The sequence below is a fragment of the Theropithecus gelada genome, chromosome 7a (assembly GCF_003255815.1).
Source record: "Theropithecus gelada isolate Dixy chromosome 7a, Tgel_1.0, whole genome shotgun sequence".
Lineage (NCBI taxonomy): Eukaryota > Metazoa > Chordata > Mammalia > Primates > Cercopithecidae > Theropithecus > Theropithecus gelada.
Genome location: NC_037674.1, coordinates 19778815 through 19805777, shown reverse-complemented (window position 1 = coordinate 19805777; position 26963 = coordinate 19778815). Strand labels below are relative to the sequence as shown.

At 40.1% G+C, this 26963-nt stretch overlaps 1 protein-coding gene across 4 annotated transcripts in view; it reads right to left on the bottom strand.

Moving 5' to 3' along the window:
* Positions 1-26963, bottom strand: part of CASC4 (cancer susceptibility 4) — a 123408-nt gene that overhangs the window by 17737 nt on the left and 78708 nt on the right. For all 4 annotated transcript variants that reach the window (XM_025389717.1, XM_025389719.1, XM_025389718.1 and 1 more), the window contains exons 7-8: positions 20233-20331; positions 18727-18897 (exon numbers count right to left, since the gene is read on the bottom strand). In XM_025389717.1, the coding sequence (XP_025245502.1) occupies positions 18727-18897; positions 20233-20331 (270 nt within the window). The remainder of the gene's footprint in view (positions 1-18726; positions 18898-20232; positions 20332-26963) is intronic.

The following is a 26963-nucleotide window of genomic DNA, read 5'->3' as shown; positions in this document are numbered from 1 at the left end:
TTCAGCCTGGGCAACAAGAGTGAAATTCTGTCTCAAAAAAAAAAAAAAAAAAAGTCTCCTCTATTCACTTGTGGTCACTGTTTAAATCCAATGACAAAGTGTATGGAAGTATCTACAATGCTCCTTCATCCATCCATGGTTCACTGATGTATGTGATAGGTATTGCACTATGCACTGTGATACAAAAATAAATAATAAATCTACAGTTGGGCATGGTGACGCACACCTGTAATCTCAGCTACTCAGGAGCCTTCAGCCTAGGAGTTTCAGGCTGCAGTAAGCTATGATCATACTGCTGCATTCCAGCCTGGGTGACAGAATGAGACTCTGTCTCAAAAATAAAAATAGAAAGCAAAAATAACATCCTATCTTCATCTCCTATAACTGAGTATAGTAAGGAAAACAGATAAGTAAACAAATTAGGAAGTGATGGTATGTGTGCTATTGCATAGTGCTCTAGAAAGTAACATCTGAACATGGAGACAGTAGCTTCAGTTGGCTTCCTTTTGATAGAGTGAGTTTGAACATTATGTAGGAGGCAATAACCAGTAGTCAAGATTTCTTTTAAGCTCCCTGAGAACAGAAATCTGATCTGCCTTATGCCTTACTGTATCTCCAGTAGCTATTTAGGTAAGAAGCTATGAGGACTTACACTAGGAAGATGGAGGAAATGTTAGAAACTGATGAATCAGATACGTTTGAAAATGACAAAACGAATATATGACATAATAGAGCAGAAAGAGTCAAAGGATTATTCCAAATCCTAGTCTGGAAACTACAGTTAATGCTACCTATACCCAAATTGGGAAGGTATGAGAAAGCAAATGTTGCTTTAGATAAACTGAATTTGGGGCTACAGTATGACATCCAAATGAAAATGTTTTATAGACACATGGTTATATGGATCTAGAATCTAGGTGCAAAGTGAGAGATAAGCATGTAGATTTAAAACTCATAAATTTCAAGGTGATCGGTTAAACTATCAGAATATAATTTATTTTAGGAAATAAATATTTACAGAAAATAGCTATAAGTCAAGGAATTGATCTTGGGGAATGACAATATTTAAGAAGAGAAAAAAGTAATGAGGGCAAAGTTATCATTTGATGGTATAAATCTATGATATGTGTGTGTGTGTGTGTGTGTGTGTGTGTTTTGAGATGGAGTCTCGCTCTGTCACCCAGGCTGGAGTGCAGTGGCACAATCTCGGCTCACTGCAAGCTCCACCTCCCGGGTTCACGCCATTCTTCTGCCTCAGCCTCCTGAGTAACTGGGACTATAGGTGCCCAATCACGCCCGGCTAATTTTTTGTATTTTTAGGAGAGATGGGGTTTCACTGTGTTAGCCAGGATGGTCTCAATCTCCTGACCTTGTGATCTGCCAGCCTCAGCCTCCCAAAGTGCTGGGATTACAGGTGTGAGTCACCACACCCGGCTTATGATGTGTCTTAACAGGAATTAAATAGCAGACTTCATCTCTGAGGCATTTCAACTTTTTACAACCTTTAGTACAATTCTGCTGCTCAGTAACAAAACTGTTAAATCTGTGCCCAGCTAGGGGAGTAACAAAGTAATTATATTTAGTTTGGATCCCGTATTTCCTTATATTGTTGCAAAATTCAATTGTGCACTTAAATATTATGTTCACTCTGGTGGCCAGCTGAAAATGATTTGATTATCAGCAACAAGATAGCTTCATCCCAATAGTTTAAACATGAGAACACAAAGAAACAACACACCCACTAGCTATTGAAAGTCTTTGAGTTGTATTAAGTTTGAAAAATTGTAAAAGATTATTTTCAATATTTAAATTCCTTTTCTGAGCTAAGTGAGCTAAAGTATATTAAATATATAATAAGCATATATTGCATGCATATGAAGTAATTTTTCATACATTTTACTTTAATTCATATACCATGTGGTCTTAACTTCACATGCTCCACATCACCTAATCAGGTGAAAATTTAACGCACTTTTCAGTTCACATTAAACAACACAATAAAACTTCACACAGAATGCTAGACATTCTGTAAGACATCTCAAATATCAGACTACAAACTTCAGAAAGTAGTAGAGAAGAAATTCAGTAAGAGCTTCGGTCATGTGGAATAGATAAACTTTAACCTTTTCAATTTACAAAGGCATAGTTTGATACTTTTGACTACAACTATCCTTTTAAACTAGTGAGTTTTATTGGGAAGGTATGAGAAAGCAAATGTTAAATGAGAAAGCAAATATAGCCATTTCTCGTGGCTAAAATTTTATTTTTTATTAAAAAAAAATTTTTTTTTTGAGATGAAGTCTCACTCTGTCACCCAGGCTGGAGTGCAGTATTGCAATCTCAGCTCACTACAACCTCCATTTCCTGGGTTCAAGCGATTCTTCTGCCTCAGCCTCTCCAGTAGCTGGGATTACAGGGGTACACCACAACACCCATCTACATTTTTTTTTGCATTTTTAGTAAGACCAGGTTTCGCCATGTTGGCCAGGCTGGTCTCGAACACCTGACTTCAAATGATCTGCCCACCTCGGCCTCCCAAAGTGCTGGGATTACAGGCATGAGCCACCACACCAGGCCTCATGGCTAAAATTTTAAAATCAAAGTTGTAAAGTCTTTACTTTTGTCTGTCTGTATTATGTGTACAGGTACACATGTATGTTTGTATACTATCTACATGGTATCACTGACCTATAAATAAATGAACTCATAAATTAAATAACTAGCCTGCATGCTTTTGAAGTTCATATGACTTTGGCAGTCTTTGGTAAATAAAGATAGTTTTTTTAAATTTTATTATATTATATTTTTGAGACGGAGTCTTGTTCTATCGCCAGGCTGGAGTGCAATAGCGTGATCTCAGCTCACTGCAACCTCTGCCTCCCGGGTTCAAGAGATTCTCCTGCCTCAGCCTTCCCAGTAGCTGGGACTACAGGTGCATGCCACCACACCCAGCTGATTTTTGTATTTTTGGTAGAGATGGGGTTTCACCATGTTGGCCAGGATGGTCTTGATCTTTTGACCTTGTGATCCGCCCACCTCAGCCTCCCAAAGTGCTGGGATTACAGGCATGAGCCACCGCACCTGGCCCTAAAGATAGTTTTAAATTTTTGGTGAAATAAAATAGAAACACGTTCAAAAATAAAAACCAGTAGAAAATAAGAGGATAATAACATTTCTTAATCACAAAAGGGTATTTCAATCAAGAAAAACTAGGCTGTATATTTTAATTCTGTACTATAAGTCAAAGGAAACATCAAGATGAGTCACTTTTGCTTCATTAGTCCAATGTTCATTTATGGGTTTCAATTTCTCAACTGTTTTATTTTTAAGTTTATATTTTTATGTCATTAATTTATTATATTGCCACTATTATAAGCAACATGAAACTATTAGATCTAGTTACAATAAACCTAGAGAGAATGAAAAAGAAAGTTTAAGGACGGCAGCCTCTTTTTTCTAGCCATCTATTGGTAATATTCACTATCATTTCATTTATTCATTTGGTAGTTAACACATTCAACTTATCTTGCATTATTCAATTTAATACCTAGAGTTGTGACTATTTCAAGTATCCGGAAGGTAAATGACACGTGATGACTTATAATCTGTTGAGATATGAGTTATCATCATGAGAGATGGGAGGCTGGGGTATACAAACTGTAACAAAAATGTTACTGCAGGCTTTATACACAAAACAATTGTAGGCAAACTATTGACTGGCTTTTGAATTGATTTCATTATCAGGAACATATTAGGGCAAAAAGACCACATTTCTATCTCAAGGTATATATAGGCCCTGCATATAGTAGGCACAGGAAGCAATCTATTGACTGATTTACTGGACTTTTGGAAGGTAAAGAGAAATCAAGGAAATGAAAGAAGTATGGTAGCTATAATTTATACCTAACAGCATCTGAACAACCTTACCATCTCCCCATTTCCAAGGCAAACCTATACTATCTAGATTTGTGTAGGTACAGTCTATAATGTTCACAATGATGAAATCAACTAAAAACCACCTTTCTCAGAATGTATCTCCTGTTGTGATGCAATGTATGTCGTGGTTGCTCAAACCCTGTACATTCCAAAGAAAGCTTTGTTTTCAGGAGTGGCCCTTGGCTGGATTCTGAGAGATAATCTCTGAGCCCATGAAATATTCTGCTTTACAAATGTTTTTGTATGCGTGAGGCCTGGGCCATTATGTACCAGACTGATGAGGTCAATTGATCCTACAAAGTGATTTATGGTGAATACAGTTGTTCCTCCCTCAGTATCCAGTGAGGACTGGTTCCAGGACCCCAACAAATACCAAAATCCATGGATGTTAAAGTCCCTTGTATAAAATAGCATAGTAGGTCGGGCACAGTGGCTCATGCCTGTAATCCCAGCACTTTGGGAGGCTGAGGTGGGTGGATCACTTGAGGTCAGGAGTTTAAGACCAGCCTGGCCAACATAGTGAAACCCCATCTCTAACTAAAAATACAAAAATTATCCGGGTGTTGTGGCATGCACCTGTAATCTCAGCTACTCAGGAGGCTGAAGGAGAAGAATCATTCGAACCTGCGAGGTGGAGGTTGCAGTGAGCCAAGATTGTGCCACTGCACTCCAGCCTGGGCAACAAACGCTTGAATGTGGTAGGCAGGGGTTGCAGTGAGCTGAGATCACGCCACTGCATTCCAGCCTAGGTGATACAGCGAGACTTTGTCTCCAAAAAAAAAAAAAAAAAAAAAAAAAAAAGCATCATAATAAATCTTCATATCTGATAGTGGAAGTCTTTACAGTTTATTACTCTTATAAATTGTCTTGGCTATTCTTATTCCTTTGCAGTTTTCATACACATTTTAGAGTCAGCTTATCAGATTCCACCCAAAACCCCCAAATCCTGCCGGGATTATACTTGGGATGGCAATGAAGTTCTAGATTAATCTGTGAGGAAATGACATAATTAAAACAATGAGCATTCCAATCCATGGACATGGATTTATTTATATATTAATTAATTTCTGTCAACAATATTTTGTAGCTTATAGAGGTTCTTGTAAATCTTTTGTAAGAACTTTTCAAGGTATCTGATGTTTTTATGCTATTGAAAAGTTTCTTTTTAAAAGTTTCACTATGTTTATTGCTGCTATATACAGAAATATAATTTGTATATAAATCTTGCATGTAATGACTTTGCTAAATATATTTGTTTATAAATTGTTTTGAGTTTTCTACATATAAAATCATATTGTCTACAAATAATATTAGCTTATCAGTTATATTTCTTCCTTTCCAATCTCTATACTCTTTATTTCCTTTTCTGTGCTTTACTGCACTGATTAGAATCTACAGTGAAAAGCTGAATAGAAGTGATGATGGTGGGTATCCTTTTCTAGATCTCAAGGGGAAGGTTTTTGAGAATTAATCATTAAATTTGATATATGTTATAGGATGCTTAAAATATTCTATCGAATTAAGGAAATTACTTTCTAATCTTCCTTTGCTTAAAATTGGTTGTTTTATCATAAATGCATGGATTTCCTCAAATGCTCTCTTTACATCTTTTGAGATGATTTTCCTCATATATTTTGTTAAATTAATTTGGTAAATTATATAGATTGCTTTTCAAGTATTAAACAACCTTGAATTTTCAGATTTAATCCAACATGGTCATCATGTGTATAATTTTTATCTATCTCTGGATTTGACTTGCTAATATTTTGTTCAGAATTTTTTTTTGAGACCGAGTCTCGCTTTGTCACTAGGCTGGAGTAGCACAATCTCGGTTCACTGCAACCTCTGCCTCCCAGGTTCAAGCGATTCTCCATCCTCAGCCTCCTGAGTAGCTGGGACAACATGCGTGCACCACGGTGCCCAGCTAATTTTTGTATTTTTAGTAGAGACAGGGTTTCACCATGTTGCCCAGGCTGGTCTCGAACTCCTGACCTCAGGTGATCCGCCTGACTTGGCCTCCCAAAGCGCTGGGATTTACAGGTGTGAGCCAATGCACCTGGCCTTGTTTAGGATTTTTATATCTATATTAATAAGAGAAACTGCCATAATTTTTCTTTCTCATAATATTCTTAGTTTTGCTATCCAACTTACGCTGGTCTCATAAAATGGGTTGGGGAGTGTTTTTTCCTTTTCAATTCTCTGAAAGTTTATGTTACATTGGTTGTATTCTTTCATGTTTGAAAGAATTCACCAGCTGGGTGCAGTGGCTGACACTGTAATCCCAGCACTTTGGGAGGCCAAGGCAGGAGGATCACTTGAGGTTGGGAGTTCAAGACCAGCCTGACCAACATGGAGAAATCCCATCTCTACTAAAAATACAAAATTAGTAGGGCATGGTGTTGCATGCCTGTAATCCCAGCTACTCAGGAGGCTGCGGCAGGAGAATGTCTTGAGCCCCGGAGGAAGAGGTTGCAGTGAGCCGAGATCGTGCCACTGCACTCCAGCCTGGGCAACAAGAGCAAAACTCCATCTCAAAAATGAAATAAATAAATTAATTAATTAAGAATTCACCAATGAAACCATTTAGGTACCAAAATATTAATTTACAGATTCATTATGTTAATAGACATGGAACTATTCAGATTTTCCCTATCTTTTTGTGTCAGTTTTGTACAGAAGTGCTTTTCTAGGACATTGGCCATTTCATCTAACTTTGCAAATGTTTTGGCATTAAATTAATAATACCTCTTATTATGTGTCCTTTAATATTATTTGTAGGATCTATATTGATGTTTTTTCATTTTTGTTATTGAGAATTTGTGTCATCTCTGTCTTAATGTGTGCTGACGGTCTTTCCAATTTCTGTTTTGCTTTTTTTTTTTTTTGAGATGGAGTCTCACTTTGTCGCCCAGGCTGCAGTACAGTGGCATGATCTCGGCTCACTGCAAGCTCCGCCTCCCGGGTTCACGCCATTCTCCTGCCTCAGCCTCTCGAGTAGCTGGGACTACAGGTGCCTGCCACCACACTCGGCTAATTTTTTGTATTTTTAGTAGAGACGGGGTTTCACTGTGTTAGCCAGGATGGTCTCGATCTCCTGACCTCATGATCCGCCTACCTCAGCCTCCCAAAGTGCTGGGATTACAGGTGTAAGCCACCACACCCGGCCGGTCTTTCCAATTTCACTTGCCTTTTCAAAGAACCACTTTTTGGTTTGCTTGATTTCATACAGTGACCCTGCATTAGTAATCAAGCTAAACTCTCATTAATTTTTACCAGTCTCTTTTGAGGTAAAGGGGGAACTTTTGATATCTGTTCAACTTATTTAATGATTATTGGTTTATTCAAGTTTTCAAATCTTCATGAGCCAATTTAGGTAACTAATAATTGCCACAGTTTGAATGTGTCCTCTCCAAAATTCATGTTGCAGCTTAATCCCTAATGTGGTGGTATTAAGAGATGGGGCCTTCGGGAGGTGATTAGGCCATTAGGGGGATGAGGCTCTCATAAATGGGATGAGGGACCTTAGAACAGGGGGCCAAGCGCAGTGGCTCACTCCTGTAATCCGAGCACTTTAGGAGGCTGAGGCAGGCAGATCACCTGAGGTTGGGAGTTCGAGACCAGCCCGACCAACATGGAGAAACCCCGTCTCTATTAAAAATATAACATTAGCCAGACATGGTGGTTCATGCCTACAATCCCAGCTACTTGGGAGGCTGAGGCAGAATTGCTTGAACCCAGGAGGTGGAGGTTGCAGTGGGCAGAGATTGCGCCACTGCACTCCAGCCTGGAATCTATGTTTTCTGGTATCATTTAAGATTTTTTCGTTTATTTTTTCATACTCTCAAGTTTTCGTTACAATGTCTAAAAGCAAGAATTTTCTTCATTTATCCTAATACTTAGCAGATACATTCAACCTGAAGACTCAAGTCTTTCTTCAAAATTCCTTTCAAGTACTGATTACCCACCATTTCCTCCAATCTCTTCTTAAAACCTCTATTAAACATACATACATCTTCTATTTCTCATAACATCTCTGTCATATATACATATGACATATAACACATTGGTATCTATATCTGTCTGTCTCTTTGCCACAGTCTGCTACATTCTTGCTGAGTATCTCAATATAACCTTCCAAGTAACTTCTCTTTTGGTCAGCTATGTCCATGGTCTGCTATCTCATACACTGGGTGGCTATGTCAATGGCGAACTCATTAAGCCATCTGGACTAGAGATTGGAAAATACTTTTAAAAATTCTATAAGTAGGCCAGGCGCGGTGGCTCACCCCTGTAATCCCAGCACTTTGGGAGGCCAAGATGGGCAGATTGTGAGGTCAGGAGATCGAGACCATCCTGGCTAACATGGTGAAACCCCATCTCTACTAAAAATACAAAATATTAGCTGGGCATGGTGGCAGGCACCTGTGGTCCCAGCTACTCGGGAGGCTGAGGCAGGAGAATGGTGAACCTGGAAGGCAGAGCTTGCAGTGAGCGTAGATTGCGCCACTGCACTCCAGCCTGGGCGACAGAGTGAGACTCCGTCTCAAAAAATAATAATAATAATTCTATATGTAAAGGAAGATCAGGTATTCTGTGATACACTAGCTTGCCTCTCCAATGTTGCTTGGGAGAATGATTAATAACCACTGTTAAATAAATGAAACCCTGCTGCTATACAGAAAAATCAATACGAGAAGTAGTTTGATCAACAATCACTCCCTACTGTTTGGAGTAACCACCCTTGTGACTTTCCATATGGGAGCTGACATTTGAAGTAAATTCTTATCTCTGTTCAAAGCTTCTAAATACAAATGGTATGTCCTTCCTAACTGGCAAACAGGTGGGCCTCGCCTGGATTTTCAGTTTCAACTATTTTGGAAGATGTCTATTTCTTTAAAGTATCCCTACACTGTATTTTGTGTCACCACATAGCCTACATTCTAAAGTTTAAATTAAACTAACCCAAATACATCTTCCAAATATGGTGAAACATACCCCAAAATGTTCTAGCCACTTTTGCATGATGTGGTAATACAAAATTAAATTTATAAAAATACGCAGCTCTTTATAAATATGTCAATATAAGTATGATATATTAAACTATAAAACAAAAATAACGAGTTAAAGCTGCCAAAAAATTTGTAGTGAGGTCAGGAATGGTGGCTTATGCCTGTAATCCCAGTACTTTGGGACATCGAGATGGGAGGACTGCTTGAGCTCAGGAGTTTGAGACCAGTCTGAGCAACATGGTGAAAGTCTGTCTCTGCAAAAATACAAAAATTAGCCAGGCATGGTGGCACACACCTGTAGTCCCAGCTATTCAGGAGGCTGAGGTGGGAGGATCCCTTGAGCCCAAGGAGGTCAAGGTTGTAGTAAGCTATGAACGTGCTAATGCAGTACAACCTGGGTGCGAGAGTGAGACCCTGTCTCAAAAAACAAAACAAAACAATTGTGGTGATAACTATATAAAGTCTAAGAACTTCCCCTCCTTTTCTAAAAGTGTTTTCAATAAAAATTTCAACTTTTTGTCTAACAGCATGTTATTTTGTACCTACAGAGTATCAAGTGCTTTTATTTTTTATTTACTTATTTATTTATTTGAGACAGGGTCTCACTCTGTTGTCTAAGCTGGAGTGCAGTGGCATGATCATTGCTCACTGCAACCTCCACTTCCTGGATTCAAGCAATCCTCCCACTCAACCTCCCAAGTAGCTGAGACTACAGGCATGCACCACCACACCTGGCTAATTCTGTATTTTCAATAGAGACAGGGTTTCACCATGTTGGCTAGGCTGCTCTCAAACTCCTGGCCTCAAGTGATCCACCTGCCTCAGCCTCCAAAAGTGCTGGGATTACAGGCATGTGCCACTGTGCCCAGCCACACTGAAATTTTTGAGAATAATGATTTACATATACAAATTTGGCAAGTGTTAAATGAAAGAAAGAAAAATTGTAAGTCAAAAAAGAAGAAAATTATAAAGCAAAACTGTACTTAAAAATGAATTTCCACTGGGCTCAGTGATGCATGCCTATAAATCCCAGCTACTCAGGAGGCTAAGGTAGGAGGATGATTTGAGCCCAGCAGTTTGAATCCAGTCTGGCAGCATAGCAAGACCCTGTCTCTCTCTCTCTCTCTCTCTCTCTCTCTCTCTTTTTTTTCTCTTTTGAGACAAGGTCTTGCTCTGTTGCCCAGGCTGGAGTGCAGTGGCACAATCATGGCTCACTGCAGCCTCCAACTCCTGGGTTTAAGCAATCCTGCGAACTCAGCCACCCAAGGAGGTGGGGCTACAGGAGCACGCCTCCATGCCCAGCTTATTTTTGTATCTTTTGTAGAGATGGGGTTTCACCATGTTGCCCAGGCTGGTCTTGCACTCCTGGGCTCAAGCGATCCATCTGCCTCAGCTTCCCAGTGTTAGGATTACAGGCATGGGCCACGGTGCCAGGCCACCTGTCTCTTAAATAACTAAAATAAAATAAATTTTTCTTATGACTAAATAGTTTTTACTCTATGGAAAGCAAAGCTGAATAAACACAAGAATACTAATGATTGGTTTTTTTTTTTTCTTTTTTTTCTTTTTTTATTTCGAGACAGGGTCTTGCTCTGTTGCCCAGGCTGGAGTGCAGTGGTGTGACCTTGACTTACTGCAACCTCTGCCTCCCAGGCTCAAGTGATTATTGTGCCTCAGTCTCCAGAGTAGCTGGAATTACAGGCATGCACCAACAAGCCCAGCTAATTTTTTTATTTTTAGTGGAGATGGGGTTTTACCATATCGGCCAGGTGGGAGAATCACTTGAACCCAGGAGGCAGAGGTTGTAGTGAGTTGAGACTGCGCCACTGCACTCCAGCCTGGGCAACAGAGCAACACTCCATCTCAAAAAAAGAAAAAGAAAAAAGAAAAAAAAGAATAGTATATTTGTGTCCAGATAGAAGAAACGATTTTTATAAAAGAAATGATTTTCTATAAAACAAATTAAAATCATCATAAGAGTCTAGATAGATATGCATGAATATATACAACTAAAGACCTTTTGTGTTGGCTGGGCGTGGTGGCTCATGCCTGTAATCCCAGCACTTTGGGAGGACGAGGCGGGCGGATCACGAGGTCAGGAGATCGAGACCATCCTGGCTAACACGGTGAAACCCCGTCTCTACTAAAAATGCAAAAAATTAGACTGGCGTGGCGGCGGGCGCCTGTAGTCCCAGCTACTCGGGAGGCTGAGGCAGGAGAATGGCGTGAACCTGGGAGGCGTGGCTTGCAGTGAGCCGAGATCACGCCACTGCACTCCAGCCTGGGCGACTGAGCGAGACTCCGTCTCAAAAAAAAAAAAGACCTTTTGTGTCAAGTTGTATAAAGTTGCATGATACAAGATCAACACACACAAAAATCAGTCATATTTCTTTTTTTTCCCCTTGAGAGAGCATCTCACTCTGTCACCCAGGCTGGAGTGCAGTATCGTGATCTTGACTCACTGCAACCTCCACCTCCCGGTGCAAGCGATTTTCATGTCTCAGCCTCCCGAGTATCTGGGATTACAGGCATTTGTCCCTGCACCCGGCTAATTTTTGTATTTTAGCAGAGACGGGGTTTCACCATGTTGGCTAGGCTGGTCTCGAACTCCTGACCTCAGATGATCCGCTCGCCTCGGCCTCCCAAAATGCTGGGATTACAGGCATGAGCTACTGGGCCAGGCCAAAAATCAGTCATGCACTAGCAAGAAGTCTAAAAGGAAAATTAAGAAAACAGTTCGATTTACAATGACATCAAAATAATAAGATGCTTAGGAATAAATTTAACCAAGGTAGTACAAGACTTGTGCACTGGCCGGGCGCGGTGGCTCACGCCTGTAATCCCAGCACTTTGGGAGGCCGAGACGGGCGGATCACGAGGTCAGGAGATCGAGACCATCCTGGCTAACACGGTGAAACCCCGTCTCTATTAAGAAATACAAAAAAAAACTAGCCGGGCGAGGTGGCGGGCGCCTGTAGTCCCAGCTACTCGGGAGGCTGAGGCTGGAGAATGGCGTGAACCTGGGAGGCGGAGCTTGCAGTGAGCTGAGATCCAGCCACTGCACTCCAGCCTGGGCCACAGAGCGAGACTCTGTCTCAAAAAAAAAAAAAAAAAAAGACTTGTGCACTAAAAGCTACAAAACATTGCTGAAAGGAATTAAAGATGACCTAAATAAATGGAAAGACATCCCATATTTATAGATTGAAAGACTTGATATTGTTAACATGGCAGTGCTCTCCAAAGTGATCTACAGAATCGACACAATTCCTTTAATTTTTTTTTTTTTTTCAGACAAGGTCTTGCTCCACTGCCCAGGCTGGAATGCAATGATGGCACAATCTCAGAATCTCAGCTCCCTGCAGCCTCTGCCTCCTGGGCTCAAGCAGTCCTCCCACTTTAGCTTCCCAAGTAACAGGGACTACAGGTGCATGCCACCACATGTGGCTAGTTTTTGTATTTTTCATAGAGACGGGGTTTTGCCACGTTGCCCAGGCTGTATCAAACTCCTGGGCTCCAGTGATCCGCCTGCCTTGGCCTCCCAAAGTGCTGGGATTACAGGCATAAGCCACTGCACTCGGCCAGTTTTTTAATTTTATTTTTTCAGAGACAGGGCTCACTTTGTCACCCAAGCTGGAGTGCAGTGGAACAACCATAGCTCACCATAACCTTGAATTCCTGGGCTCAAGCAATCCTCCCACCTCAGCATTCACAGTAGCAGAGGCTACAGGCTTGTGCCACCATGCCAGGCTAATTTTTAAATTTTTTGTAAAGATAGGGTCTTGCTACATTGCCCAGGCTGGTCTTGAACTCCTGACCTCATGTAATCCTCCTGCCTTGGCCCCACAAAATGCTGGAATTATAGGTGTGAGCTACTGTGCCCAGCCAAAATTCCTTTTAAAATATCACTGCCTTTTTAGTACAAATGGAAAAGCAGATCCTACAATAAAATTACAAGGGACCATGAATAGCTAAAATAATCTTAAAGACGAACAAAGTTGAAGGACTCATAATTCACAATTTCAAAACTTACCACAAAGTTATAGCAATGAGAACAATATGATACTGGCATAAGGAGAGACATATAGATAAATGCAACGGAATTTATAATTCAGAAATAAACCCACATATCTGTGGTCAATAGATTTTTGACAAGGATACCAAGACTGTTCAATGGGAAATGAAGAGTCTTTTCAATAAATGTTGCTGGGACAACTGGTATCCACATACAAAAGGATTGAGTTAGACCTTACCTCAAACCATATACAAAAACTAACTTTAAATGGATGAAAGACCTAAATATAACAGCTAAACCTATGAAAGTCTTAGAACAAAACACAAGGGGAAATCTTCATGACCGTGATTTTGGCACTGGTTTCTTAGATATGATACTCAAAGTATGAACAAAAACAAAAAACAGATAAATTGGACCTCATCAAAATTAAAAATTTTGTGCATGAAAGGACACTATCAAGAATGAAAAGACAACCCATAGACTATGCAAAAACATTTGCAAATCATACACCTGATTAGGGTCTAGTAACCAGAATACATTTTCAAAACCTCTTAAAATTCAACAACCAAGACAAATAACCCAATATAAAAATGGGCAAAGGGCTGGGCCCCGGTGGCTCATACCTATAATCCCAGTGCTTTTGGGAGGCCAAGATGGGAGGGTTGTTTGAGGCCAGGAGTTGGAGACCAACCAGGGCAAGACAGCAAGACCCCATCTCCACAAAAGCTAAAAAATAAATACATACATTAGCCAGGCCTGGTAGGATACACCTGTAGCCATAGCTACTAGTGAGGCTGAGGCAGGAAGATTGCTTGAGCCTAGGAATATGAGGATGCAGTGAGCTATGACTGTGCCACTGCACTCTGGCCTGGGCGACAAAGCTAGATTCTGTCTCTAACAGTAAATTTTTTAAAAAGGCAAAGAACTTGAAAGGACAATTCTCCAAAGAGGATATACAAATGGCCAAAAAGTAGACAGAAAAGGTGCTCGATGTCATTAGTGAAATGCAAATAAAAACCACAAGGAAATATCACTTCATATGTAATACATGGTAGAAGGAATGAATGAAAGGAGGGAGGGGGGAAGGAAGGAAGGAAGGAAGGGAGGGAGGGACGGAGGGAGGGAAGGAAGGAAGGGGATGTGGAGAAACTGTAACTCTTATACGTTGCTGGTGGGAATGTAAAATGGTACAGCTATTGTGGAAACGGCTTGGCACTTCTTCAAAAAGCTAAACACAGAACTATCATATGATTCAGCAGTTTCACATCTAGGTACATACTCAAAAGAATTAAAAACAGGTATTCAAAAAAACTTGTACATAAATGTTCATAGAAGCACTATTCGATAGCCAAAATGTAGAAACAACCCATATGTACATCAACAGATGAATAAACAAAATGTATCCATACAACTGAATATTATCCAGCCATAAAAAGAAATAAAATACTGATACATGCTACATGCTACGCCATGGTCGAACTTTGAAAAAATTATGCTAAATAAAAGAAGCCAGACACAAAAGGCCACATACTGTATGATTCTTTTTTTTTTTTTTTTTTTGAGACGGAGTCTCACCCTGTCGCCCAGGCAGGAGTGCAGTGGCGCGATCTCAGCTCACTGCAAGCTCCGCCTCCTGGGTTCAGGCCATTCTCCTGCCTCAGCCTCCCAAGTAGCTGGGACTACAGGTGCCCGCCACCACGCCCAGCTAATTTTTTGTATTTTTAGTAGAAACGGGGTTTCACCGCGTTAGCCAGGATGGTCTCGAGCTCCTGACCTCGTGATCTGCCCGCCTCGGCCTCCCAAAGTGCTGGCATTACAGGTGTGAGCTACCACGCCCGGCATTTTTTTTTTTTTTTAAGATGCAGTCTCTCTCTGCTACGAGGCTGGAGTATAGCGGCATGATCTCATCGGCTCACTGCAACCTCCAGCTCCCTGGTTCAAGTGATTCTCCTGCCTCAGCCTCTCAAGTAGCTCGGATTACAGGCATGCACCACCATGCCCAGCTAATTTTTGTATTTTTAGTAGAGAAGGGATTTCAGCATGTTGGCCAGGATGGTCTTGATCTCCTGACCTTGTGATCCACCCACCTTGGCCTTCCAAAGTGCTGAGATTACAGGCATGAGCCACTGCGCCCGGTCATATGATTCCTTTTATATGAAATATCCAGAATAGGTGACTCCATAGACAGAGAGAAAAAAGCAAATTAGTGGTTGTCAGGTGCTATGGGTAGGAGAGTACAGAGTTTGTTTCAGGGTGACGAAAATATTCTGGAATTAGAGTGGTGATAGTTTGTACAACTTTGTGAAAGGACTAAATGCCACTGAATTGTACATTTTGGTGAATTTTACGTGTAACTTACCACAACAAAAAATTATTTTTAATTAAAAAAACTTCTGCATGATAAAGCATAAGAAAGTCTTATATCAGGAAAGACAATGTAAGAGGAAAATTGTGATAAATCTGAATTATCTATAAAGATTTGATATGGGGCTGGGCATGGTGGCTCAAACTTGTAATCCCAGCATTTTGGGAGGCTGAGGTGGGAGGATCACATGAGCACTGGAGTTCAATACCAGTCTGGGCAACAGAGTGAGACCTCATCTTTATTAAAAAAATTTTAAAATTAGCCAGGTGTGATGGCACACGCCTGTGGTCTCAGCTACTGAGGAGGCTGAGGAGGGAGGATCATTTGAACCCAGGAAGTCAAGGCTGAAGTGAGCCACAACTGTACTACTGCACTCCAAGCTTGGGTGATACAGCAAGACCTTGTCTCAAATAAAAAAAAAAAAAAAAGAAGAAGAAAAGAGTTGATACAAATAAATATAACCAATCTACAAAGTTCTCAGGCTAAGTGGTCAAAACTGATGCACAGATTATATACCAAGAAATAATTACAATAAAATTACTCACATAAAAATAGGCCACCAGAACAAATGCTTATTAAAACATTTTTAAGGAAACATTATATTCTAAATACCTTATAAAAACGATAAAAATCAATGTGGCCAGGCCACAGAGAAACCACTAAACTTAAATAACTCCAGTGACACTGTAAAACTGTACTAGAGAATAATCTGACACTATTTAAAAGGTGCTATAAAGCTAGTCAAATGCTTTGACCCAGTAATTTCGTTCTGAGGACTATACTTTTTAAAGGAACACCCAAAGTAGGAGGAACAGGAAATAACTGGGAAAAAAAAAGATAGTAACAATAATGACAGTTACAATGAGAAAATACAACATGATCTAAACAATAACAGAGGAGACCTAAGTAAACTATTATTATTGCCTGAGCACAACAGAATATATGTATATAATGTATGTATGTATATACATGTATACATTATGTATATATCATATGTATATAATATATATTAGATAATAATTATTATATATTATATCTATATTAATATATAATATATATTAGATAATAATTAAAGTAAATTGNATATATTATATCTATATTAATATATAATATATATTAGATAATAATTATCATATATTATATCTATATTAATATATAATATATATTAGATAATAATTATTATATATTATATCTATATTAATATATAATATATATTATATAATATATAATAAAATACATTATATGTATATAATGTACATATGTATATAATAGATACATAATATATGTGTGTATATATATTAATAAAAATTTAAATTAGGTAAAAAGGAATATAAGAAATAATGTCAAAGTAAATCACAAAATTGTGCATGCACTGATTTCAACTCTCTATATACATTAATGATACATGGAAAATAATTTGGAGTGAGGGTTTAAAACTCAATAGGCTTTTTTCTTTTTTTTTTTTTTGATGGAGTCTCGCTCTGTCACCCAGGCTGGAGTGCAGTGGCATGATCTCGGCTCATGGCAAACTTCGCCTCCCGGGTTCAAGCGATTCTCCTGCCTCAGCCTCCCAAGTAGCTGGGACTACAGTCGTGTACCACCATACCTAGGCTCTTTTCAAAATAACTGTAGAGAGTAATAATTTCCTAGCAATTATTTCCAATCACCTTCTTTACTCAAACATCAGTTAAAAAAATATATACAGGTAAGGCAACAATTTTAAAAATGTATAGAATAAACATAAGTTTAGAAGAAAATCTTGGCCAGGTGCAGTAGCTCATGACTGTAATCCCAGCACTTTGGGAGGCTGAGGCAGGTGGATCACCTGAGGTCAGAAAATCGAGACTAGCCTGGCCAACATGGTGAAACCCCATCTCTACTAAAAATACAAAAATTAGCCAGGCATGGTGGCATGGACCTGTAATCCCACCTGCTCAGGAAGATGAGGCAGAAGAATCGCTTGAACCTGGGAGGCAGAGGTTGCAGTGAGCTGAGACTACACCACTGCACTCCTGCCTGCCACTGCCCTCCTGCCTGGGTAACGGAGCAAGACTCCATCTCAAAAAAAATTTTAAAGAAGAAAATCTTAAGTGATCAAATTAAGATATTTTATTTGTTATGCTCTTACTGTACACCTCTTCTTGTTGAGATGTGTTTTCAGGCCAATCCCACAACCCAATTTTTTTGGTTGGAAATATTTTTTCATTATATTTAAAATGTTAGCTAAATCTTTATAATAAAAATGTTTTTCACACAATACTTTGGTCAAGATACACAGATACGCTTTAAAATATCAAGGAATATCCTATTTAAAGAAATCAGAGAAAAAGAAAAAAGAAAGGAAAGCCAATTAAATTCATGCAAACTATACATTCATATATATGAATAAATTTAAATAACTGTTACAAGACCAACAAAAATACCTTGAATAGGCCAGGCACGTGGGTCATGCCTGTAATCCCAACACTTTGTGAGGCTACGGCGGGAGGATCACTTCAGCCCAGGAGTTCAAGACCAGCCTGGGCAACAAAGCAAGACCCCGTCTCTAAAAATAAATAAATAAAAATAAAGAAATAAAATAAAATACCTTGAATAAATTCACAAATATAACATTGTTCAATTATTAGCTTACAAGCAATCTTTGTACAAAGAACTGCCTAACCAGTGCTCTGCACAGTTGCTTCCATAGACAGAAGCCATCATAAAAACCAAAGACGTGATCTTACTCCTGGTGACTGGTAAAAATTAAAAATAAATAAATAAACCAAAGACAAAATGAAGCTTTTAGAGATTCTGTCTATTCAGAATAGAAGGTAAGAAGATGCCATGAAAAGCAGAACCAGTGAAAAGCACAGTTTAAGGAAGCTGATCTAAGGGACACTCTCCCGCCTTAAATTCCACTACCAGAATTTTTTCTTACACTTCTAACATCTAAATGAGGAAAATGCAACTGAAGGGAATGGAGGAGGAAGCAGTATTGAGCAATCCACTAAGGCAATCTCCCCAGAGTGTATGTTTCTCCCAGAATGTTCCATTTTTCAAAACTATTTATCTTCTCTCCTCCCTAATCAAAGTTTTCATTTGTTAGTCTATCAAAATATATCTTTTCTCATTTCTCCAAAAAAGTTTATATTCATAAGAACTAATCGCATTTTTTAAAAAAGTCAACTCACCTGAAATTTATTATTTAACAATGGAGAACATGAGAACCTTTTTAAAGTTTTCTTTAAAATATCTATCCATTTAAAACCTACATTTCCTTTAAATTTTGACACTTTCATACCTTCTCTTTAAATATATATAACTTCACCATACATTTATTAGAGAGCAGAATAATGAAGACCTTAATTCATATTACATTTAAATAAATATTTTTAGCTTAATATTCATCAATTGATTCTTACTTTGCTTCAATTTATGGAAATCACTGACTCTATCCTTGGTAGCCTGCTTTAGTATATCTGTCTGAATTCTGGGTTCACTGTCCAAGTTTGAGCCTGGAATTAAATGCTGAAGAGGACTGGAAGGATTCTGTTTTGAAGTACCGGGGTTTCCATTGTGGTTTACATGTGAATCTGTAGCATAAAAACATCAAATTAAAAGAATATAATTTAATTTAATCTTTTAAAGATGAATTTCACAAGATCTGCTTTACAAAGCTAAGACAGACTATTGTTTAACATTGGGTAGTCACAAAGCTTTTTTTTTTTTTAAAGGTTTATTCTCATTTCTTTAATCAAATCTTATAACCAATGTGATTTTAGCTGTGGGAAGTTTACTGACCATTCCCAGGCGAGTATCTCTACTAATGGCTACAAACTTACTCACCAAAAAGATACACAGTAGAAATCCATAGATTAATATAGCAATGATACCCATATCTTTTCCTCCCTCCAAATTCCATATTACTATCAGAAATCTCCAAAATCCAGTAAGCCTTTTAAAATTTCTACTCTCTAAGTCATCTTCATTTATACAGTGACTCACAAGTGTTGACTTTGATTCTTTCTTTTTTTTTTTTTGAGACGGAGTCTCGCTCTGTCGCCCAGGCTGGAGTGCAGGGGCCGGATCTCAGCTCACTGCAAGCCCCGCCTCCCGGGTTTACGCCATTCGCCTGCCTCAGCCTCCCGAGTAGCTGGGACTACAGGTGCCTGCCACCTCGCCCAGGCAGTTTTTTGTATTTTTTAGTGGAGACAGGGTTTCACCGGGTTAGCCAGGATGGTCTCGATCTCCTGACCTCGTGACCCGCCCGTCTCGGCCTCCCAACGTGCTGGGATTACAGGCTTGAGCCACCGCGCCCGGCCCTGACTATTGATTCTTTCTTAGCATTATCTACTGGATACCACCTCTCTTTCCCTCACCTCCCTTTTTATCCTCATCAATGACTTTAATTTTGGATTCAAAACATCCTATGCCACTCTGACATTTTTCCTTTCCATCATCTCCCTTAAGCAGGTCTCTTCAGTCGTATCTACTCTCATTTTAGGGAAATATTTCTATACAATGGAATGAGTGTTCAGAAAACAAATACATTCATAAGTACGAAGTAAAGACTTTAATATAGGTGTGCACTGTAACTTACAGAAGGCCTCTATGAGATAAATTTGAACACATTTTGAAGAAACTAAACCTGTATAGCAGGCAGAGAGGAAAGGGAATGTAGCTCAGAGTGGCATAATAAATAATTCTTCTGTTCTTAAGAAAAAGACTGTAACAATCCACCAGATAAAGTGAAGTTTGAGATGACTGTTTCTCTCCGAGCTTTCACTAGTCTTAAAAAATATATAACATTACCTCAAGGAATAAATGCTATTTCACTATACTGCTAAGTGATATATTTTATACACTACATAACTGTACATGACTAGTAAGTTGGTTTCAAATGGAATTATAAGAATAAGACTTCATACCTGGAGGCATATTTGGGGAGAGAGGTTGTCCAGTTGGAAGATGGGAGATTGCTTGATGACTTTCATATTGAGAAACTGAAATAGGAGGCTTCCTTAAAGCTACAAGAAAAAAAAAAATCCATATTATTCCCATTGATACTATGATTTCTAAAAAAAAACCGACTGTGAATCAATTTACATTGCACTAATTTTATGATGTTTATTCTAATTTTGTAATCCATATAATTGGTATGCTAATTTATTTATAGTTACTAATTGATACACTCTACCATCCTTTTTTTTTTTTTTTTCTTTCAGGACAGTCTCACTCTGTCTCCCAGGCTGGAGTGCAATGGCACGATCTCAGCTCACTGCAACCTCTGCCTCCTGTGTTCCAGCGATTTTCCCTGCCTCAGCCTCTGGGGTTGCTAGGATTACAGGCACTCGCCACCACACCCAGGTAAGTTTTGTATTTCAGTAGAGATGGGGTTTCACCATGTTGGCCAGGCTGGTCTCGAACTCCAGATCTCAGGTGATCTGCCCCACTCAGCCTCCCAAAGTGCTGGCACTACAGGCGTGAGCCACCGCGCCCAGCCCCATCACAGATTTTTTTGACCAATAAATCTGACCAGAATATAAGCTCCGTAACAGTACAAACTCTGTCTTCTTCACCACTATATCCCCAACACCTAGAATAGTGCCTAGCATGTAAGAGAAGTTCAACAAAGATTTGATGAATAAAATGGACTGGGCGCGGTGGCTCACACCTGTAATCCCAGCACTTTGGGAAGCCGAGGTGGGCAGATCACAAGGTCAGGAGTTCAAGACCAGCTTGGTCAACAAGGTGAAACCCCATCTCTACTGAAATACAAAAAATTAGCCGAGCGTGGTGGTGCGCATCTATAATTCCAGCTACTTAGGAGGTTGAGACAGGAGAATCGTTTGAACCTGGGAGGCAGAAGTTGCAGTGAGCTGAGATCGTGCCACTGCATTGCAACCTGGGTGACAGACTGAGACTTCATCTCGAATAAATAAATAAATAAATAAATAAATAAAATGAATCTCTTCAGATACAGTGATCTTCAACAGTGAGACCTCTTTATAGGCATAGTACAAATAAAAATTGACACAAGTTAGGTAAGGCATTAAGACTATGTTATTCTTAGTTGCTCAGATTTTCTTTTCTTTTATTTATTTATTTATTTTTGAGACAGAGTCTTGCTCTGTCACCCAGCTTGGCCAACAAGGTGAAACCCCTTCTCTACTAAAAATACAAAAAATTAGCCGGGGGTGGTGGTCCATGTCTGTAATCCCAGCTACTTAGGAGGCTGAGACAGAAGAATCACTTGAACCTGGGAGGCGAAGGTTGCAGTGAGCTGAGATCATGCCACTGCACTCCCGCCTAGGAGATAAGAGAGAAACTCTGTCTCAAAAAAAAAAAAAAAAAAGGCTGGGCGCGGTGGCTCACCCTGTAATCCCAGTACTTTGGGAGGCCAAGGCAGGCGGATAACGAGGTCAGGAATTAAGAGACCATCCTGGCTAACGCCATGAAACCTCGTCTCTACTAAAAATACAAAAAAAAAAAAAAAAAAAAAAAAATTAGCTGGGCATAATGGTGGGCGCCTGTAGTCCCAGCTACTCAGGAGGCTGAGGCAGGAGAATGGCGTGAACCTGGGATGCAGAGCTTGCAGTGAGCCGAGATCGTGCCATTGTACTCCAGCCTGGGTGACAGCAAGACTCCATCTCAAAAAAAAAAAAAAAAGAAAAAAAAAATACACACACACACACACGCACACACACACACACACACACTTTTTAATAATGTATTCCTATAGAAAATTTGGAAAAATAGAAAAGCACAAAGAAATTAAAATTTAACTGCAGTACTACCACTTAAAGATAACCACTATTATCATCTGGAGAGTATCTCTCTGGTGAGTTTTTAAAAAAATTTCTGTATATTATACTGTACACCTTAAAATTAGGATATCATATCATATATACTATCTTATAATCTTTTTATTTGTATTTCATACATATTTTCCATGTCATTCCATTTTTCTCTACAATACTACCAAATGATAGTGCTGAATCAAAATTGTCAATGTTATAGTTTTGGCTAGAGAGATCTGGGTAAAAAATTGCCACAAGGGGCCAGGAAAGGTGGTTTACACCTGTAATTCCAGCACTTTGAAAGACCAAGGCATGTGAGTCACTTGTGGCCAGAAGTTCGAGACCAGCCTGGCCAAAATAGCAAAACCCCATCTCTACTAAAAATACAAAAAATTTAGCCCGGTGTGGTGGCACATGCCTGTAGTCCCAGCTACCTGGGGGGCTGAGGCAGCAGAATTGTTGGAACCTGGGAGGTGGAGGTTGCAATGAGCCGAGGTCGTGGCACTGCACTCCAGCCTGGGTTGCAGAGCCACAAGGATTATTTTTATTTTTTATTTTCTGAGACAGGGTTGTGCTCTGTTGCCCAAGCTGGAAGGCAATGGCACAATCATCGCTCACTGCAACTTCAACTTCTGGGCTCTAGTGATCCTCCCACCTGAGCCTCCCAAGTAGCTGGGAACACAGGCTTGTACTACCACACTTGGCTAATATTTTATTTTTTGTAGAGGCAAGGTCTTACTATGTGGTCCACAATGGTCTCAAATTCCTGGCCTCAAACAACTCTCCCACCTTGGCCTCCCAAACTGTTGGGATTATAGATATGAGCCATCACGCCCAGCTCCCAAAAACTTTAGAGCCCCATAAACTATAACAACTTAACTAGTTGGTGGATAGAGTTTTACTAACATAGGAAAAAGCAATGTGTATCCTGTAAACACTTTGATTTCTATGCTTTTTACTTTGCCTTTTGTTTACTTTCCTTTTTTTGTTTTCTTGAAAAATTCCTTTTAGAAAATTCCAGCCTTGTTTTTGTTGAACTAAGGGGAAAGGTATTTATTTATATCTAGGAGAGAATAGTTAGAGGACTTCCCAGAGGCCAGAAGTAATCGTTATAAGCCCCATAAATATAAACACCTACTATATACCTAAAAAATTAAAAATTAAAAAAAGAAGTAATTATTATAGTTAGTGGTACTGAAACAAATGATGATCTAGAAAAATGCTACCTGACTTGGAGACAATTAAGAGTGCTAACCTTACCCTCCAATTTTGTGTAGGAGATACTTGTGCATACACATACAAGTATCTATTTTTTTCCTTCACAAAAATGAGATTATGTTATACTTGCTTTCTTGTAACCTGTTTTCTTTTTAGTTTAAAAAATCACAGATACAGATTGGGTGCAGTGTCTCAGGTCTGTAATCTCAGTATTTTGGGAGGCCAAGGCAGGAAGATCATTTGAGCTTAGGGGTACCTAGCAAGACTTTGTCTCTACTAAAAGTAAAAACAATTAGCCAGGTGGGGTGGCACACATCTGTAATCCAGCTACTCAGGAGGCTGAGATGGGAGGATCACTTAGGGCTGCAGTGAGCCACTACTGCACTCCAGTCTGGGTGACAGAGGGAAACACTGTCTTAAAAACAAAAAACTACATAGATATCTTTGTTTTTCTTTTTCTTTTTTTTTTTTTTGAGACAGAGTCTCAAATCTGTTGGAGTGCAGGCTGGAGTGCAGTGGCACGATCTTGGCTCACTGCAAGCTCTGCATCCTGGGTTCACGCCATTCTCCTGCCTCAGCCTCCCGAGTAGCTGGGACTACAGGCACCCGCCACCACACCCAGCTAATTTTTTGTATTTTTAGTAGAGACAGGGTTTCACCATGTTAGCCAGGATGATCTCAATTTCCTGACCTCGTGATCCGCCCGCCTCGGCCTCCCAAAGTGTTGGAATTACAGGCGTGAGCCACCGCACCTGGCCCAACACAGATATCTTTGTATGCCAATAAATACAGCTCAACATCATCCTTTTGAGTGGCTACATATTACATTTTTACGGATGTAACAAATTTAATGAACCCTCCCTATAAGATTTCCATGTCTTCAATTTATCATTATCAACAATTTATGATGAACATTCTTTTTTTTTTTTGAGAAGTCTTGCTCTGTTACTCAGGCTGGAATGCATCAGTGTGATCACAGCTGACTGGAGCTCTGACCTCCCGGGCTCAAGCAGTCCTCCCACTTCAACCTCCTGACTAGCTGGGACCACAAGCATGCAACACTACACCTGGCTAATTAAAAAAAAATTTTTTTTGTAGAGACGAGGTCTCACTATGTTGTCCAGGCTGGTCTTGAACTCCCAAGCTCCAGCCATCTTCCTGCCCTGGCCTCCCAAAGTGCTGGGATTATAGGCATGAGCCACTGTGCCCAGCCTATAAATCTTCAGATAAGAAAGTACTAAGTCAAACAAATTAAGAATACTTCTCAAACAAATTAAGAAAAAACCGGTAACAAATGTGAGCTTGAAAACAATGAAAGCACGGGGAAAATTAGATGCAGAATAGACCGCAAACAATATCATGACAATGATTTATGACATTAAAGCAGCTCTCGGCCAGGCAGAGTGGCTCACGCATGTAATCTCAGCACTTTGGGAGGCTGAGGTGGGCAGATCACAAGGTCAGGAGTTTGAAACCAGCCTGGCGAACATGGCGAAACCCCGTCTCCACTAACAATACAAAAATTAGCCGGGTGTGGTGGCATGTGCCTGTAATCCCAGCTATTCGGGAGACTGAGGCAGGAGAATCGCTTGAACCCAGGAGGCGGAGGTAGCAGTGAGCCAAGATAACACCACTGCACTCCAGCCTGGGCAATGGACTGAGACTCCATCTCAAAAATAAATAAATAAATAAAGCAGCTCTCTTTATATTTTAACCTGGTCCTCTTCATTGAAGACCAGAGAGCCAGGGGAAAAATATACAAGTCAACAGGGAATATCATGCTGCTATCAGAAAATACCATTAATAGCTAGGCTGCTGATATGGTTTGGCTCTGTGTCCCCACCCTAATCTCATGCTGAATTGTAATCCCCAGTGTCAGAGGTGGGGCCTGGTGAGAGGTGACTGGATCATGGAGGTGGTTTCTAATGGTTTAGCACCATCCCCATAGTGCTGTCTCGTAACAGAGTTCTCACAAGATCTAGTTGTTTAAAAGTGTGTGGCACCTTCCCCTTTGCTTTCTTCCCCTTCTCTGGCCATGTGAAGATGTGCTTGCTTCCCCTTCGCCTTCTGCCATGATTGCAAGTGTCCTGGGGCCTCCTCAGAAGCAGATGCCTGTACAGCCCACAGAACCATGAGCTGATTAAACCTCTTTCTTTATAGATTACCCAGTCTCTGGTAATTATTATTTTTTTCTTTTAAACATTTAAAACAAAAATAAAGATGGGGTCTCACTATATTGCCCAGGCTGGTCTTGAACTCTTGAGCTCAAGTGATCCTCCCACCTTGGCCTCGCAAAGTGCTGGGATTACAGGTGTGAACCATCGTGCCTGGCCTCAGGTAGTTCTTTATAGCAATGCAAGATCTGACTAATATAGCTGCTAAAACATATATCATTGATAAAGCCATTATTAAGGAAAAGTATCAAAGATAAAATAATAAACTATATTTACCACAAAGAGAAAATACAGGCCACCAAAGCCATTAGAGCACACAGTTTTTATCTTATCACTGATTTTTGTATTATTTATTTTTATTTTTTTGAGGTGGAGTCTCACTCTGTCCCCCTGGCTGGAGTGCAGTGGCGCAATCTCGGCTCACTGCAAGCTCCGCCTCCCGGGTTCCCGCCATTCTCCTGCCTCAGCCTCCCGAGTAGCTGGGACTACAGGCGCCCGCCACCATGCCCGGCTAATTTTTTGTATTTTCAGTAGAGACAGGGTTTCCCCGTGGTCTCGATCTCCTGACCTTGTGATCCGCCTGCCTCGGCCTCCCAAAGTGCTGGGATTACAGGCGTGAGCCACCGCGCCCGGCTGTATTATTTATAAAGGAGAGTTGTCAGTGTAGAAATTTAATCATTTGACAGTATTTATTTATTTTTTATTTTTGAGACTGAGTCTTGCTCTGTTGCCTAAGCTGGAATGAAGTGACGTGATCTCAGCTTCCTGCAACCTCTGCCTCCCAGGTTCAAGCAATTCTCGTGCCTCAGCCTCCCAAGTAGCTGGGATTATAGGCGTGCACCACCATGCCCAGCTAATTTTTGCATTTTTAGTATAAACAGGTTTCACCATGTTGGCCAGGCTGGTCTCGAATTCCTGATCTCAAGTGATTCGCCCATCTTAGCCTCCCAAGGTGTGAGCCACTGCACCCGGCCAATTGGACAATATTTATTAAGTATCTACTATATGCCAAGATCTGTTTTTTTTGTTTTGTTTCATTTTTTCAAGATGGAGTCTTACTCTGTCAGCCAGGCTGGAGTGCAGTGGCACGATCTCAGCTCACTGCAACCTCCACCTCCTGGGTTCAAGCAATTATCCTGCCTCAGCCTCCTGAAAAGCTGGGATGACAGGCGCCCGCCACCACGCCCGGCTAATTTTTGTATTTTTTGTACAGACAGGGTTTCACCATGTTGGCCAGGCTGGTCTCAAACTCCTGATCTCTTGATCCGCCTGCCTCCGCCTTCCAAAGTGGGATTAAAGGCGTGAGCCACTGCGCCCTGCCAAGAACTGTTTTAAACAGCTGGAGATTCAGCAGTGAACAAAATAGACCAAGTTATTGTCCCGTAAAGCTTACATTCTTGTTGGGGAGATAACAATAAATAAACAAAAGTTATAGAACATAATATAAATGTCAGAGTACTGTGTATA